Source organism: Ammospiza nelsoni, chromosome 14, assembly GCF_027579445.1.
Source record: "Ammospiza nelsoni isolate bAmmNel1 chromosome 14, bAmmNel1.pri, whole genome shotgun sequence".
NCBI lineage: Eukaryota > Metazoa > Chordata > Aves > Passeriformes > Passerellidae > Ammospiza > Ammospiza nelsoni.
In genome coordinates, this window is record NC_080646.1 from 1,954,252 (window position 1) to 1,969,475 (window position 15,224).

At 44.5% G+C, this 15,224-nt stretch overlaps 2 protein-coding genes and 4 non-coding genes across 6 annotated transcripts; 5 read left to right on the forward strand and 1 right to left on the reverse strand.

The window, feature by feature from the left end:
* Nucleotides 1-874: 874 nt before the first annotated feature.
* ZWILCH (zwilch kinetochore protein) lies at nucleotides 875-9,635 on the reverse strand. The gene is made up of 18 exons (XM_059482075.1): nucleotides 9,375-9,635; nucleotides 9,045-9,096; nucleotides 8,587-8,682; nucleotides 8,374-8,492; nucleotides 7,647-7,843; nucleotides 7,082-7,161; nucleotides 6,666-6,821; nucleotides 6,396-6,467; nucleotides 5,988-6,081; nucleotides 5,560-5,615; nucleotides 4,635-4,737; nucleotides 3,968-4,047; nucleotides 3,631-3,787; nucleotides 3,029-3,057; nucleotides 2,534-2,670; nucleotides 2,163-2,258; nucleotides 1,956-2,074; nucleotides 875-1,299 (listed from the first exon to the last, which is right to left on the reverse strand). The coding sequence occupies exons 1-18, from the start codon at nucleotides 9,428-9,430 to the stop codon at nucleotides 1,208-1,210; spliced, it is 1,791 nt and encodes a 596-aa protein (XP_059338058.1). The 5' UTR covers nucleotides 9,431-9,635; the 3' UTR covers nucleotides 875-1,207.
* RPL4 (ribosomal protein L4) lies at nucleotides 9,517-15,220 on the forward strand. Its single transcript, XM_059482076.1, has 10 exons — nucleotides 9,517-9,805; nucleotides 11,074-11,245; nucleotides 12,467-12,573; nucleotides 12,883-13,021; nucleotides 13,341-13,465; nucleotides 13,693-13,822; nucleotides 14,242-14,398; nucleotides 14,534-14,617; nucleotides 14,799-14,919; nucleotides 14,991-15,220. The coding sequence occupies exons 1-10, from the start codon at nucleotides 9,803-9,805 to the stop codon at nucleotides 15,138-15,140; spliced, it is 1,188 nt and encodes a 395-aa protein (XP_059338059.1). The 5' UTR covers nucleotides 9,517-9,802; the 3' UTR covers nucleotides 15,141-15,220.
* LOC132079803 (small nucleolar RNA SNORD16) lies at nucleotides 10,906-11,006 on the forward strand. The gene has a single exon (XR_009419463.1). It is a non-coding gene; the product is annotated as a small nucleolar RNA SNORD16 (small nucleolar RNA).
* LOC132079800 (small nucleolar RNA SNORD18) lies at nucleotides 12,306-12,376 on the forward strand. Its single transcript, XR_009419461.1, has one exon. It is a non-coding gene; the product is annotated as a small nucleolar RNA SNORD18 (small nucleolar RNA).
* Nucleotides 12,719-12,818, forward strand: LOC132079802 (small nucleolar RNA SNORD16). Its single transcript, XR_009419462.1, has one exon. It is a non-coding gene; the product is annotated as a small nucleolar RNA SNORD16 (small nucleolar RNA).
* LOC132079799 (small nucleolar RNA SNORD18) lies at nucleotides 13,866-13,935 on the forward strand. The gene has a single exon (XR_009419460.1). It is a non-coding gene; the product is annotated as a small nucleolar RNA SNORD18 (small nucleolar RNA).
* Nucleotides 15,221-15,224: the final 4 nt, after the last annotated feature.

Below are 15,224 nucleotides of genomic sequence, written 5' to 3' on the forward strand. Positions count from 1 at the left end.
CCCAAGAGCACTGCTTAAATGTGAACTTATTCATGTCTAAAAGTTAGGATAATATATACCTTGCTATTTAGGTGTGGGGAAGAGTTGTTTGAAGTGAGTAATCCAAGGTGACAACTTCTGAATCAGATTTAAACCACATCCCTGCAGTTTAAACTTACCTTGTACAACATTATAATATATTACACTCAAAAATGTGAATTTTAAGTAAGCCAGGTACTTCCAAAATTAATATTCCACCTTAAATTCCCTTCTACTGCAGGTAGAAACAAGTACTATAAAAACTTGGTTCCCCAATTCGGCTGGCTGTACTTGAAATACAACTTCCTGTGCTTGAAACCAGAAGTTATAAAAATATATAATAATAATCTGTAATTTATATCTTTAAAAAGCATTAATATTGGGAGGTTTCCTTATTCTTACTTACCCATAGTTACGTTTTTAATGCAAAATATTTGTCTCAGATTATTTAGTCAGTGTGTACAAAATTATGGAATTGTTTAAATTAGACCACCAAAATGTTACCTCACTGATTAATCAACACAACAAATGCAACTGCCAACATATTTAAATGATTTTGTCCAGCCAATTATACTGATTTTGTTTTGAAAAAAATTATGCAAAACATAGAAGACAACACTGTTAAAATAACTCACTTCACATTGAAGGAATAAAATAATTTGAAGAGGAGAGAGAAGTATTTTCAAGAATACTCCAAAATATAAATACAGGGACAAAGAAAGCCAAACCAGCTGAAGATCCCAAGGCCCTGGATGAAGAGCTTTCCAAATCCTTCAGGATGATGAAGCATCACTCGATCCCAGGAGAACATAACAATATTGCTTGGTTTGTTGGTTAAGATAATTCACACTTTGAACAGGGTCTGATTGAATTTTTAATGATCAAAAAATAAAATATGAAACCCCAAAGTGCACAACTTTGTTGAATGCATGTAAATATATGAAAAATAGCCACCATATTTACAAAATATTTATACTGTACAGTCATAATTGCACTGCATTTTTAACAAATGAGGTGCCTACAGGTGAATTGTGGCTGTGGAGGTCCCAGTCAAGTGTAACAAAACAAATAAATCAGTGAAGATGAACTGTTTGAAGCCCAGAGTTTCTAAAGGTTCTGTTGGGACAGAAAACACTGAATTTTCCCCCTTTCTGTACCTTTCCAGTCCAGCTTGCTCAGTAACATCAACTTAAGTGAACTGCACCTGACTGCACTGAGTGATGGTAATAAAATACAGCCTTCCTTCACTGCTTCCATTCACTGTGGAGTCACACAAGAAACCTGCAAGGACAAAGGGAAAAGTTGGGATTAGCCACTCTTGTTAGAAGGTAGAGATTAGTCCTTGGAGCAGCTTCCAGAACTGTTTTCAAAGTGCAGTTTTACTGAAGCACTTCATGACAAAAATCAGTAATAATAGAGAAGATTCACCAAACCCTCATATCAAACCTCATCCTAAAAAGGCAAATAATTTCTGTACCAGTGTCTCTGCTAAATTCTTCCCCATTCTGATGCTTTTCCACTTGCTCTGCATTTGCTTGCAGCAAGGCAGATCCTCTCCCCCTTGCACCTTCTCTGACTGGAGACCAGCATTAACAACAGGGAAATTTCTCTTCAAAACTCTTCTCAGATTCATTGGCAAACATTTTAGAAATAAGTTGCAAGATTTTTTGGGTATCAATCCTCTCATATTTGGAACTATTTTGTCATTTTAACTCTAAAAATGTAACTCAGCCAAGGTGAGAAGGCAAAAAGTCACAACTTTCTGAATATCCTTATTTCTGTAAATACCACCTCACTCTTTTAGCAGAGGGCAAAATAGCATTTTGCTTTTGCTGAAAAGTAAATAAAAAGCTCAGACCCACTGAATTCAGGATAAAAACTGAATTTGTTTGAAGTTTGTGCTTTGATTATTTCATTTCACCACTAACATTCCCCACCTGAATTGTTTGATGCCACATGTTCAACAGGAGCAGTGGTGCTGACTTGCCACGTGGTTTTAACCTCCTTCTGTCCATGCCCACTGCTTATCTCCACCCTCCAGACTTCAGGGTTATCACTGAGAGAATAATCAAAAAACATCAAAATTGAGTCAGGTATGCAGTCACATCTGAATTTCATGCTGCAAATGCTGAAGTTTCTCTTACTTTTGATAGAATTTCTTCACAAGAGCTGGCCTGATGGGCAGCTGAAACACATGCTTCTCATTCAGAGGGTTTTCCTTGTAATACTTCATGCAAATCCTACAAGAGATATCAGGTTACTTTCTTTAAAGAAATGCTTGTACAACAGAGCAAAAACCTTGTGCAAAATTAGCTATACTCTCATATTTTATTATTTCCTTTAGTTTTCAGTTTTAGCTTTTCAGTTTTAGTCCCAAAGCAAAATTTGGCAGGAAGATCCAGCTGCTCCTTCTGCTGTCTCACTATCACCAACATTCTGGTGTTTCTTTAAAACTGCCAAACAAACTCTACAGTGATTGTCATCTAAAGAGCAAAAGTAGAAATGAAATAATTACTGTGTCAAAGGGAAGAGGTTCTCATGTCTGAACTGCAGCAAGCCTGTACAGCTGACCATTATTTCCAGCATATGGTGAAGCTTTTGAACACGGTGGACTTGTTCCTGGAGCTCCACTGATGTGGAAATGAAGTAATCCTGGAAGAGCAAAGGCTTCTGTTCTTACCTAAACACTCCATTGCTACAGACACACAACACACCCTCAGCAAATAAAATCATCTTCCTGCTTCTTTGGAGAAGCCAAGCTTTTTAGAGTGGCCCAGCAGACTCAGAACAAAGTCCCATCAAAGTGTGACAAAGGTTCACTGCCTTGACAGAGACCCAGGTCAGATATTAAGGGAATTATGTGGGAATGAGGAAACAAAACAATGACATTTCTGCATTTCTGACATTTCCAGACTCATGGTCTGCAGCTCAGTTTCTCAGCTTATATGATTTGCATCCCACTATCAGCTAAGCATGCTCTGCTTTATAAAATAAAAATAAAGTATCTCACCAAGTAGGTTCCTGTTGCAAGTTCCTGGCCTGTAAAAGGAACAGCAGGAAAAAAAATTAAAATTTAATACATGGTCTCAGATGAAATATAAGCAATGTTCAGGTGATCAAATAGGAAATCTACTAGAGGACAAAGTCAGCAGGAGTGTGATGTTATTTATTGACATGAGCATTCATTCCAAACAAGAAAACCCCTCTAAAGTGGCATGGTCAAAGCATGATTTCATTTATCACCAAGGATGCACAATGAAGAGACCCACTGTGTACTTGGAGACAGCCACCCTCCTCAGGACACACAAGTTTACAAAAGTAGTGAAAATAAAAAAGCAAATAAACAAAGAATGAGAACAGGATGATAAATGGCAAAAAGAAATGAAGGGGTAACAACAATGGTAAAACACAAAGTTACGTGTCTTTTGAAGCAAATAAGTTTTTAAAATTTTGAAATTTAATAGCTGGAAAGTCCCATTATTAAAGAAGCTGGAAACTTCACTTCAGCAGATGGGAAGGAAGAGATAGAGGTAACCCAAAAAGTTCATTATTTCCTGCATGGAACACCTTTTCTCCTGAATTCCCAACGCTGTTACCCAGTGTCAGGCTCACCTATGAAAAAACTGACATAATCCTTCTTCATCTTCTCCAAGCCAACCTCCAGGAGCATCTGAATGGGAGTGGTGTCACTGAGGGAAACATTCTCCATCTTTCCATGGTAGGACTGTTGGATCAACTGACTTAACAAACTGCTACTCCCCTGGTGAATCTAAAAAGAAACAAATCTTTTTGTGATGTGCACGAAACACCGTCAACAGTGCTCAGAATTCAACACCAGGGAAACACAATTTGAAAATAACACAAATGAGGGGCATGGAAAGGACAAGAGCTGCATTTTACTCTAAACCATTCCAAATTTTAACTTCTATTGTGAAACACAAATACATACCCATGGCTGGATCTCACCACGTTCCAGGGATTTTATGACCAGTGTGAAACAGTCTATTAACTCCTGATAGGAACTGACACCTGGAAAGTAAACCACAATATTTTAATTATCAATCCAGGCTCTTTCTCTGGCTGTTAAGTCAGTAACACCAGGCCAACACACCCTTGCATGAACAAAACCCCTCAGTTAAAGAGAGCTGAAATTACAGACTGCACAGCTTTTTGGCAGCTTTGTCATATGATGACTTTAAAAAAGATTACTCCAAAAAAAGGATGGTCAACAGAGACCAGTGAATTCTATATACGCTGAAAATAGTCCTTCAGATCCAGAGAAAAAGGAATTATAATCTTTTGAGTTTTAGAGCAGATGGGTTTTAGCTTTAGAGCAACTATCAATAGGTTAGTACCTTTTGCAGTCAAATAAAATGAAATTATCTCCTGCTAGATGCTGGTCAGCCATTGGAAGGTTGTAAGAAAATAGATCATCCTACATCCCTAAAATGGGCTCTTTTGGGAAGAGAGGAATTGATATTGCTGGTACCAATTTTCTGAAGAGCTGATGAGTCCTTAAAACTCAGAAATGGACAGGAATTTCCCTGAAAAAGCAATACTGTCTAGCAGATAGAGAAGAAAATGAAAGGAAAACAGATAGGGCACAATTTACTTACTTTTCATTTTGCACCATAATTGCTCAGTGAAATCCAGGTCTCCTCGCTCACCAAAGATTGATTTTATGCAACTGTCCACAGCAGCTGTGTCACACTGGATTTTCTGAAAGAATTTATGAAAATGAAAAATGGTGCCTTAGAGTCAAAAACCTTCCACATCTGAATTTCTCCAGAGACCAAAACTGGCTGCATCACTGATTTCCTCCCTTTTCCAGGGAAACTACCACACAGTAATTTGGCATTATACTTTGATCTAACAGTGAGTCTGATTCTTTGCAGAATTATCACACTGGATAACTCTAGCCTTGGACCAGGAAACAAAAGCCACTGTCAGAGAGACTTCAGATCTCAGCCAGGTATTGTCTGTGTACCCAGCAGTGCCTGGGAGACCAAAACCCAGACACAAAAATTCTCAGAGCAGAGAATTATTTCCCTGTAATCCTCAAACAGAATAGTTCTGTTGACACAGAAATCAATATATTCTTAGATTATCAACAAAATGCTGCTTCTCTCTTAATAGAAAATAGAGCTAAACCTTTCCTTATAGGCTGAAAGGGAAAAAAATCTTAATATAACCAAACACATTTTTTATAATTTGAATTTGCCCTTTGCTTCACAATACCATAAACCTCTAGATAAGTAAGACACATATTCAACTGATACTATTAAATTGGCACCAAAACTAAATTAGGCAAGACAAGCAAATGAATGAATGAATGCAATGGCAGAAAGGTCAGAATTCCTGGAAGAAATCAGACCTTTTCCCATTATTTTTACACAGCAGAGACAAAAAACAAGAGATCCATATTCCTTTACATCACTATTTACTCATATAAGCAATATACAAGATTTAGTCAAAATCTGAAATAACTGTAGTAAAAATGGAAGCAAAATGACAAAGCAGCTGTTAGGAAATTGCACACACCTGTGTTTCATTCTTGTCTTCAAATATATAATCTCCATCCAGCTTCTTCTTTAAATCTAGTAGAGTTAAAAAAATAAGTTCCACCACTATGAGAAGTGTCACCAAACCAACCATTAATCCCCAGGCACATCATAGCTAACAAATACACTGAATAACAGAATTGAGTCATTTAAAAATGGTTTTACTGGGCAAGGATATAGTCAGAAAAGACTTTTTAAAAATGTTTTTTATTATTATTAATTTGATCTATGATATTAGGACAAACAAAAATGACAAAAATGTCTTAACCTATTTAACTACTCTGTGCAGTGGCTCCAGCACAGAAATGAACATTTCCTGTTGCAATGCTTTGAAAGTTGTATGTGAATTCCCTTTTATCCCTGTGAAGTGCCACACCCCTCCCTCCCCATGGAACAAGCAGCACTTACCAGTCAGGAACTCCTGGACCAGTTGAGGAGCTGATTCAGACTCTGATGGCTCAGGCCACTCAGTCACACCTGCCTTCAGCCCTTCAGCCAAAGCCTAAAGCAGCAGGAAAACCCCAACAGAAATCAGCTCTTCCTGGGAGTCCTGCACGTGTCATCCTTCACAGACAACTTCACCAAGAATCACAAATCTCTGCACAGCTAACCAGGAGTTACAAATGTTCAGAATTTCCTGGATACCTTATCCTCTTTCTATTCAAGATTTCTAAAACTGAGCTCAAAGTTTCGGCTAAAACAAACACTTGAAGTTATCACTGAAAGGTTTGATAAAATTTTCAATAAAGTAAATTATTAGCACATAAAATCCCCCTTCCACGCACATGTGAACTGGAATTTGTCCCCTGCACTCACCAAGAGGAGCTGCAGCTCTCGGTACAGCTGGAACACAGGACTTCTGGGGTCCCCCGACTCCAGGGCAATGTTCTGAAAGTTCCACAAGTTTATCTCAGTTTCAAACTTTAGAAATTAAGTGTCTTAAAATTTTCATCAGTGAGAAGCATGTCAGCACTACTTATAATTCAGCTTATGAACAGGTTACACTGCTTTTATCTTCTTTATAGTCCTCATTATGTGAGTAGTGCCAAGAGCTTGGGTTTATTTGCCTTTTCCATCCTGACTTACCAGGGTGGCAGCAGAGGTCACTGGGGGAGTCTCCAGAATCTTTTCCACACCATTCCATGTGATATCCACAAAGATGTTGCTGCCAGATTCTGCAATGGTGTCCTCTATTGCAGCAGCTGCAATCAGCTCATAACGAGCAAATCCTTTTGTTGTCACCTAAAATGAACAGATTTCAAAAGTAAAAAACAAAACTACCACAGGCAAAGTGATTTTAAAAGCATTTCACATGCATGCAAAAAGGGGTTAACACCAGACAAATGCATTATAAACATGACCTGAAATCAGACTGTTATACTATGGAATTATACTAAGGTGGTTTCTATAGAAGATCTAAAAAGCTTCCCCAAACCAGCATCATAAATCCCAAAACAGTTTTTAAACTTCAACTGAAGCCATGACAGGGCATAAAAACCTACAAGAGATGAATGATGCCTTATTTTATGTTCCATTTTGAGCTCTTCCAGGTTTGGAAAATGGGTTTTATCAGCTGTAGGACCTGGGAAAGGAAAAAAGTGAGAATCAAAAACCCCATTTGACACAACTCAAATTTGGCACTTCAAATTCATTCCCAAATACCCCATTTGCTGAGGCATGGCTCATGCTGTCCTTTAGAAAGCAGGAATTCTCCCTGCATTTCTCTATTGTGTGATCTAAGAGCTGATATAAACGTACATAAATGTTTAGAATGAGCCAGAGGTTGTGTAAGATGCTGAATGGCAGCAGTTTAGAAGTTTAAAATGAGTTGAGGTAGGCCTGCACAGCTACAGGTGCATCAGGTAGATTAAAAAGCCATTCCCCCCCACAGCATTGGTTAAAAACATCTTTTCTCTTATTTTAATCCCTTCTTGCTCATTAAATCCAGGAATACAGAGCATTTCCAAGCATGTATCACACAAAGAACAAAGACAGCATTGTGACATCAGCATTCCCACATTTTTTAGCCTTGCTCATTTTATTTTCTGAGCACCATGAGCACCTTACCATCACATGAAACCGTGTAAATATTGATCCCTGTGACTTTGTTTCCAGCCTTGAGAGGCTCAGCTCCAATCCAGCAGGTGTGCTGAGGGTCAGAGCCATCACCCCTGGCCCACAGGGGAGGGAGCACAGCCAGGTCACTCATCCCCAGCGAGGGCACGTTTGGGTTCTGCACCATCGTGTACAAGGAAATCAACTGCCTGGAGACAGGAACAGGGAGAAAGTAAGATGCCAGCAAATAATACAATATATTAATGTAAACTGAAGATTCTAAAATTATAATCAAATATTACATTTTAAGCATTTTAATTAAAACAACACATGAGTTAGGTAAACCACATTTTGGTACCATGCATTGGTATTTTAGTAACACCAAAGATGCAAAACAGATGTTTAGGGCTTTTTTTTTTAACAGGAGCTTTACCAAAAAAATAAGCACTGAAGTTTTAGTGAGCTTTTTTTGCTCATCTACACCTAGTGAACCCCACTAACCCAACAGCCCAGATCACAAGTGCTTTTCCAATACCTGGATTTTAGCTACTTTTAAAAACACTTCTAAGCCATTAAAAGTTGGGAGGCCCTTTTGCAAGATGGAAAAAACACAACTCCTCATAAACTAATGAGTAATTTTATTTAGGGCATTGAAAATACAGGTTCTGAATATTAGAAAGAGACACAGAATTACAAAAGAAATCTCCCTCAAAAGGGGAGGGAAAGCTTTCACACTTACTTTGCTCTTCCAACAGAAAGAGCCAGGGCTCCAGGATTCTCCTTTGGCAAAACCTCAGAGGCATAAACAGCATCATCTGTTCTTGATTCCTCCATGGAGTCACTTTCTTCACTGTGTGTCTTGAAGAGAAATGTGAATGTAAGGTGTGTGAAAAAACATCTGATAGGAATTTAAAAGTCTGGATTACATTTAACATCTACCAAGCACACTTACAGCTTTCTGCAAAATATACATTGCACTGCTTCCATTCCAAAATTTTTCAACAGGATTTTTGCAACTGCCACCAACCAATGAGATCTCTACATCAGTCTGCAAAAAGAAAAAAAAAAATCAAAACTTTTTAACTCACTCGATAGAGACACTGCATTTCACCATTTTTTTAAGAGGATGGAGTTGACAGGACAAGGTGGAACAGGTTCACACTGACAGAGTAGGTGTGGACTGGAAACTAGAAAGAAATCCTTCCTGTCAGGGTGGGCAGGCCCTGGCACAGGTGCCCAGAGCAGCTGTGGCTGCCCCTGGATCCCTGGCAGTGCCCAAGGCCAGGCTGGACAGGGCTTGGAGCAGCAGTGGAAGGTGTCCGGGACAGTGGAAAGTGTCCCTGCCATGGCCGGGGGGAAACGGGATGAACTTCAAGTTCCCTTCCAACCCCAACCAGTCTATGGTTTTACCTCATAGATATAGGGATGTTCGGGGATACTGTCCTTTCCTTCTTCACGTACCCTGAAAGAAAAGAAAACGTTGAGACACACGACCTTTCCCCTCAATATTCGTCGTTAAACACCAGCATTACCCACATAAAAAAAAACACTCCAAGGCTACAACCGGAGCCTCAGCAGCCTCCCCACAAGCGGGGCCGGACCTCCCTCAGCAGAGCAGCGGAGACCCTCAGGCAGTGACCTCGATCCACACCGGTTCAAGAGCCCGGACATCCCCGGGAACAGCCCCGATCCCACCGGAACAGGCGCCCGCTAAGCCCCGGGAGCAGCCCCGACCCTCACCGGAGCAGGAGCCCGCTCAGGTCGCCGCCCGCCCGGCGCCGCCGCTCCGCCGCCATCGCCGCCCGCCACAGTCGAACCTCCCGCCCGCCGGCGCTACGCGGTGTCTGTGAGGGGAGGGTGACGCGTCACGCTGGATCCCTCCGCCGGAACAGAGTCCCCTGCTTTGGCTGGGAACTGAGCGGGACAGAGGCGCCCGGAGAGCTCGGGATGGGCGCGGCGGGGCCGAAGGAACTTGGATAGAGACGGGGACCGGGGCTGGAGCTCGGTTCCGAACTTGGACTGGGTGTCGGAGGTTGACCGGCCGGCGCGGCAGGAGCGGCTGTCAGAGGGCGGAGGGACATAGACGTATTGACGGGAGTGTGACGAGTCCTTCCTTTTCCGGTCGGGGCGCGGCGCAGGCGGGCGGCCGCACGAGCAGCTCCGCCGCCATGGTGAGGGGAGCGCCGGGCCGGGCCCGGGACAGCGGGGACCGGGGGGAGCGGGGAGGGCATTGGCGCCGACCCGGGGGAGCCGGGCCCAGCGGGCAGGGCCGAGCTAAGGGCAGCTCGGGGGTCGCGCTGGCGGCGTGGGGCGCGCGGCCGCCATTTTGGGCCCGTCAGGGCTCGGCGGCCGCGTGGAGCCCGTGAGGCACCGAGCGGGGCCGGGCCGCGCCGGGCTGGGGAGGCCGCGGGAGGGAGCTCGGTCTGGTCGGCCCAAAGTTCTCCTTTCCATGGGCACGGAAAGGGATGGGATGGGTCCCCATCGCCATCTAGCAGCGCTTTGTAGTTTCCTGATGTATTTATCTAAAGCGAAACAGGCCGCACGGGAGTGTTTGCGCCCATCTACAGTGGGAAGAACGGCTTGTATATATTTCTTATTTTAACCTATTTTTTTTGCAAAACAGCTTTTAAGAGGCTTTGGTTTAGAATCAGGTTGCAAATTAACAGTTTTTCTTGCCAATACAGCTGAGATTGTGCTCAGATGCCTTCACCCTAGCCGAGTTTGTTGCTTGTGTTGGGGTCTGGGTTAACACCAGGGGCCCTAGCCTTGCGTGGGACCAGTGTCACATGCAGAGATGGTGCTATTGGCTACTTAGTTTGGAGTTTGGAAGCATTTTAATACCTCTAAAATGAACTGCAGGTGGGAGGGGGAAGCAGAGTGCTTTGCCTGTACAGTTACCACCAGATTAATTAACAACCGATACAACATAATGCTAAAACATTTTTTTTTTTAAGCTGATGCTCATCCTCTGGCTATTTTGGGGTATCCTCTCAGCTTTTTGATAGGCAGCTGGTGCTGAGAGCAGCTTAATTGTACACTACACAAATTTTTAAGCACCAGAGGTTGTTCAGTGTCCTCTGACACTGTTTAATGAGCTGGTTACAGTATTTCATAAATGAATTACAAATGTTTGGTTAACACAGGTGGGTTTTTTAAATAGTAGCTGGGAAGTAGTTTGGAAGGGGTTTATTACAGAGCCCAGAGGGTGAATTGTATCAATTCCTTGGGAGTGCAGGTGTAGCTCTCTGGGGTGAGCTTTGGAGCACAATATTGCTGTGATGACGTAATTTGCGTCTTATCCAGTGCCCAGCGACAGTTGCCTGCTGTCAGTGTGCTGGCGCTGCCGAGCTGACGACTCCTCGGTTCTGAGCAATATCTGAGGGGTTCCAACCCCAGGAACTCGCTCCACTCTGTACTTAGAGGGTTTGTGCCTCCCCAGGCTTGCGCTCGGCCGCTGATCTCCGTGTACTCCGAGAAGGGAGAGGCGTCGGGCAAGAACGTGACGCTGCCCGCCGTGTTCAAGGCGCCCATCCGGCCCGACGTGGTCAACTTTGTGCACACCAACCTGCGCAAGAACAACCGGCAGCCCTACGCCGTCAGCGAGCTCGCAGGTACGGCCGGGCACTCAGCACTGCCTCTTGTGCTGTTCGGGCTCTGAGTGCTGTGGTGTGTGCACTGCTTCAGTCCGAGCTGCGCGTTAGCGATGGGGAGCTCTGTGCACAGAGCAGGGACACAAAACAATTCCTGCTCCAGCTGGGCACCAAGGACACATGATCCAAACCTCAGGCCCAAGAGCACAAACACCGTGGGCTGGAGAGAGAAAAACAAGCAGGGTGGAACTTCATAAGCTAAAGCTGTAATTGGGCAATTAACTCCAATATGCAAATAGACTAAAACTTACAAAATATGAGACCCCCCCCCATGACCAGGCATCCATTTTTGTGACCATTTTGGTTCATCTTGGGTGCAGCCCTGACTGCCCAAGGTGTATCCATTGAAACCTCCTGATAAATAAGCCTCCCTACTTTATGTAACTCTATCTAGCCTCTGTTCTAGGTCAGCCTTCACGAGGCATCAGGGCTGCACTGCAGAGAGGCTCACATGGAAATAAAGCTGGAGTTGGGATAAGAGAAGTGCGTATTTGTGGGGTTCTGTGTAGAAGGCAAGGCCAGTTGTTAACAGTGTGGTTTTAAATGGTTTAAAATGCAGCAGTTTATTATTCTGAGGAGCATCAAGGTGGTATTTTGGGGTATTCTATGGTCTTGCTTGAAGTGCACGTTGCTGGAGGTATTGTAGTCCTCAGATGAAATCATCATTGCAGGAAAAACATAACATGGCTGAAAGTGTTCCAAGTGAAATCCCTGCTCTACATTGACCTCGTGAGACTTGCTTGAGGCATTGTCCAAGGAAAAACTGCAAATGGGCATTTGTTAGATTTGCTTCTGTTGTTTGTGCAGATAACTTCTGCTTCCCAAGCAGTCTGTGCTAGGAACATGCCTTTTAAACCTTATTTCTGTGTTTCACACAAACATCCTAACTTGCTACGTATAGCAGTGCCAAATCAGACCTCCAGATTGAGGATCAAGCTTAAAATAAGTCTTAAAGATCTTAGGTCAGAATCAGGTACATTAACAGACTAGGATTAAGTTTTCCTGCTCAAGATCTGTTACACTGACATGATGAGATTCCACTTCATTGGTCCGTGTTTCTGAAACACATGATTGGGTGGAAGTTCTGATCAGTGCCCTGAGTTCAGCGTCCCTCTCGCTGTGGGAGCATGGCAGTGGTGTCACCTGGATGACCCTCACAATGTGTCTCTCTCTCTGTTGCAGGTCACCAGACCAGTGCTGAATCATGGGGTACTGGCAGAGCTGTTGCTCGAATCCCGCGTGTCCGGGGTGGTGGCACTCACCGCTCTGGCCAGGGTGCCTTTGGCAACGTATCCTTCCATGGCTTGCTGGCTTTGGGGGCACTGAGCTCAACCAGCAGAAACATTTATAATTATCTAAATGTGAGATGGAATCTTTTTCTTGAGGAAATGGCTGCAGCTCACATTGATGTGATGTGATTCCCAAATTCTGTCTTGCCATGATGTCGTAATTTGCGCCTTACCCTGTGCCCAGGGACAGTTGCCTGCTGTCAGAATCCTGGCACGGGTGGTTGACGACCCATTAATGCTGAGCAAGCAATGAGGAGTCGCTTTGGGATAAGAAAGCTCCACAAAGTTGTCCTTAACTGCAGCTCCCAGATGTGTCGTGGTGGCCGCATGTTCGCCCCGACCAAGACCTGGCGGCGCTGGCACCGCAGGGTGAACATCACGCAGAAGCGTTACGCCATCTGCTCTGCTCTGGCTGCCTCTGCCCTGCCAGCCCTGGTCATGTCTAAAGGTGAGAAATCTGCCTCTGCACTTGTTTGTCTGAGCAGTGTTGGGTACTTGTGGTGGCTTAGATGGACTCTTGCAGTGCAATTGGATTTCTGTTCATGGAGGCAAAGACTTAACACTCGGGTACACAAAGTCCTGTGTGAGACCTGTAAGACCACTGGAACTTCACTGCTCTGGTTACTGTGCTGGACTTCATTTCATTAATTTCTATCATTAATTTAATTTATCATATGTTATTTATGAATATACAAAAAAATAACTTTGAGAAATGGTCCAGCCAAGGTCAGTGAGCAGCACTGAGTGTCTTGTGAAATCCTCTCTAGGCCACCGTATCGAGGAGATTCCAGAACTTCCTCTGGTTGTTGAGGACAAAGTTGAGGGCTACAAGAAGACCAAGGAAGCTGTTCTCCTCCTGAAGAAGCTTAAAGCTTGGAATGACATCAAAAAGGTGAGCTGGGAAGGTGTTAACTGAAGGGCAGAACCCAGGTGATCAGCTGTGCGGGTATTAGAGTAGGAATTCTGAATAGTTCTGTGCTTTGACTCTGGAGAATGATGAACATGTCACCGGTCCGTGTTGCAGATCTGCAGTGACGATGGTGAAGTTCTGACCATGTTGTGTTGGGTCTGGCTGCTGGGCTGTGGGCCTCTGGGATGTTGAGTTTCTGCTTTTCCCAGGTTTACGCCTCCCAGCGCATGCGGGCCGGGAAGGGCAAGATGAGGAATCGCCGCCGCATCCAGCGCAGGGGACCCTGCATCATCTACAACGAGGACAACGGCATCATCAGAGCTTTCCGGAACATCCCCGGTAACTAACCTGGGACACACTCCCTCCTCTGCTGGGACACTGCCTGGAATGATGAGATTCCACTTCATGGTCCGTGTTTCTGAAACACATGATTGAGTGGAAGTGCTGACTGGCTGCAGTGGTTGATCTTTGTAAGAACCTGGTGAGGTGATGTTTAGGGGTTTTGTGACAAATATTGCAGCTGTTCCAGCCCTCAGCTGTGTTTGGGGCAATTAAAAATGAGGCTGGTTAGTTTGCCGCTGGAAGTAGGCTTATTATTAATTTAAAATTCAGTAGATGTTCATACTGAGGTATGTGTAGCTATGTAATATCAAAGCCAAAAACCCCCAGTCTCTTTCTGCATCTCATCTACTGCTTAGCCTCATAATCCTCAATTTTAATCACAAACTGAAGGGGTTGCTTTGCCTGCTTTCCTGCAGGAATCACTCTGCTGAACGTGAACAAGCTGAACCTGCTGCGCCTCGCTCCCGGGGGCCACGTGGGGCGTTTCTGCATCTGGACCGAGAGCGCGTTCCGCAAGCTGGACGATCTGTACGGCACCTGGCGCAAGGCAGCCACGCTCAAGAGCGACTACAAGTGAGTCAGCCAGGGGGCAAGAAGGTTCCCCCTTTCCCAGGGAAAGGGACACTGGGGCTTGCTCCTGAATGCCTGGTTGTGGTGAATTAGCCACGGTTTTATCACCCACTCACACTCTGAACGTTGGTTTTGCAGCCTGCCCATGCACAAGATGACCAATACGGATATTGGAAGAATCATGAGAAGCCAGGAAATCCAGAAGGCCCTGCGTGCTCCAAAGTGAGTGATTTGATTTCATGAACAAAGGCTGTGCAGTGAGGTTTGAAATTGGTTTCAGGCTGGGATTTCCTAATTTCTGGGTTTGAACAGAAGGAATAGCAGTTGACTAGATCTCAGGGGGAATTTAGCAGAAGTGGCATTGCGAAACACACTGATGATACAACGTGGCTGTGCTTTTCAGGAAGAAGATTCAGCGCAGGGTCCTGAAGAAGAACCCACTGAAGAACCTGAGAATCATGATCAAGCTGAACCCGTATGCCAAAACCATGCGGCGCAACACCATCCTGCGGCACGCGCAGAACGTGAGTGGGTGCCCGGGCTGGGGCTGGGCTTCAGGTGGTGCCCTGACTGATCATCTCTCTGTCTGTTCTAGCACAAACTCAAGGAAGAGAAGAAAGCCAAGGCCCTGGCCAAGCTGGCAGCTGCCAAGGCCCCAGCTGCAACCAAGGCAGAGCCCCCTGCCAAGAAGGCCAAGACAGCCAAGGCCGCCAAGCCCGCGGCAAAGGCCGAGGCCAAGGCATAACCGCTGCCGTGCTGCCCCGGGGTCCCCGCGGGGGCTGTGCCCGCGGGCTGTCCCTAATAAACATTGTTGGAATACGGAAAGCTG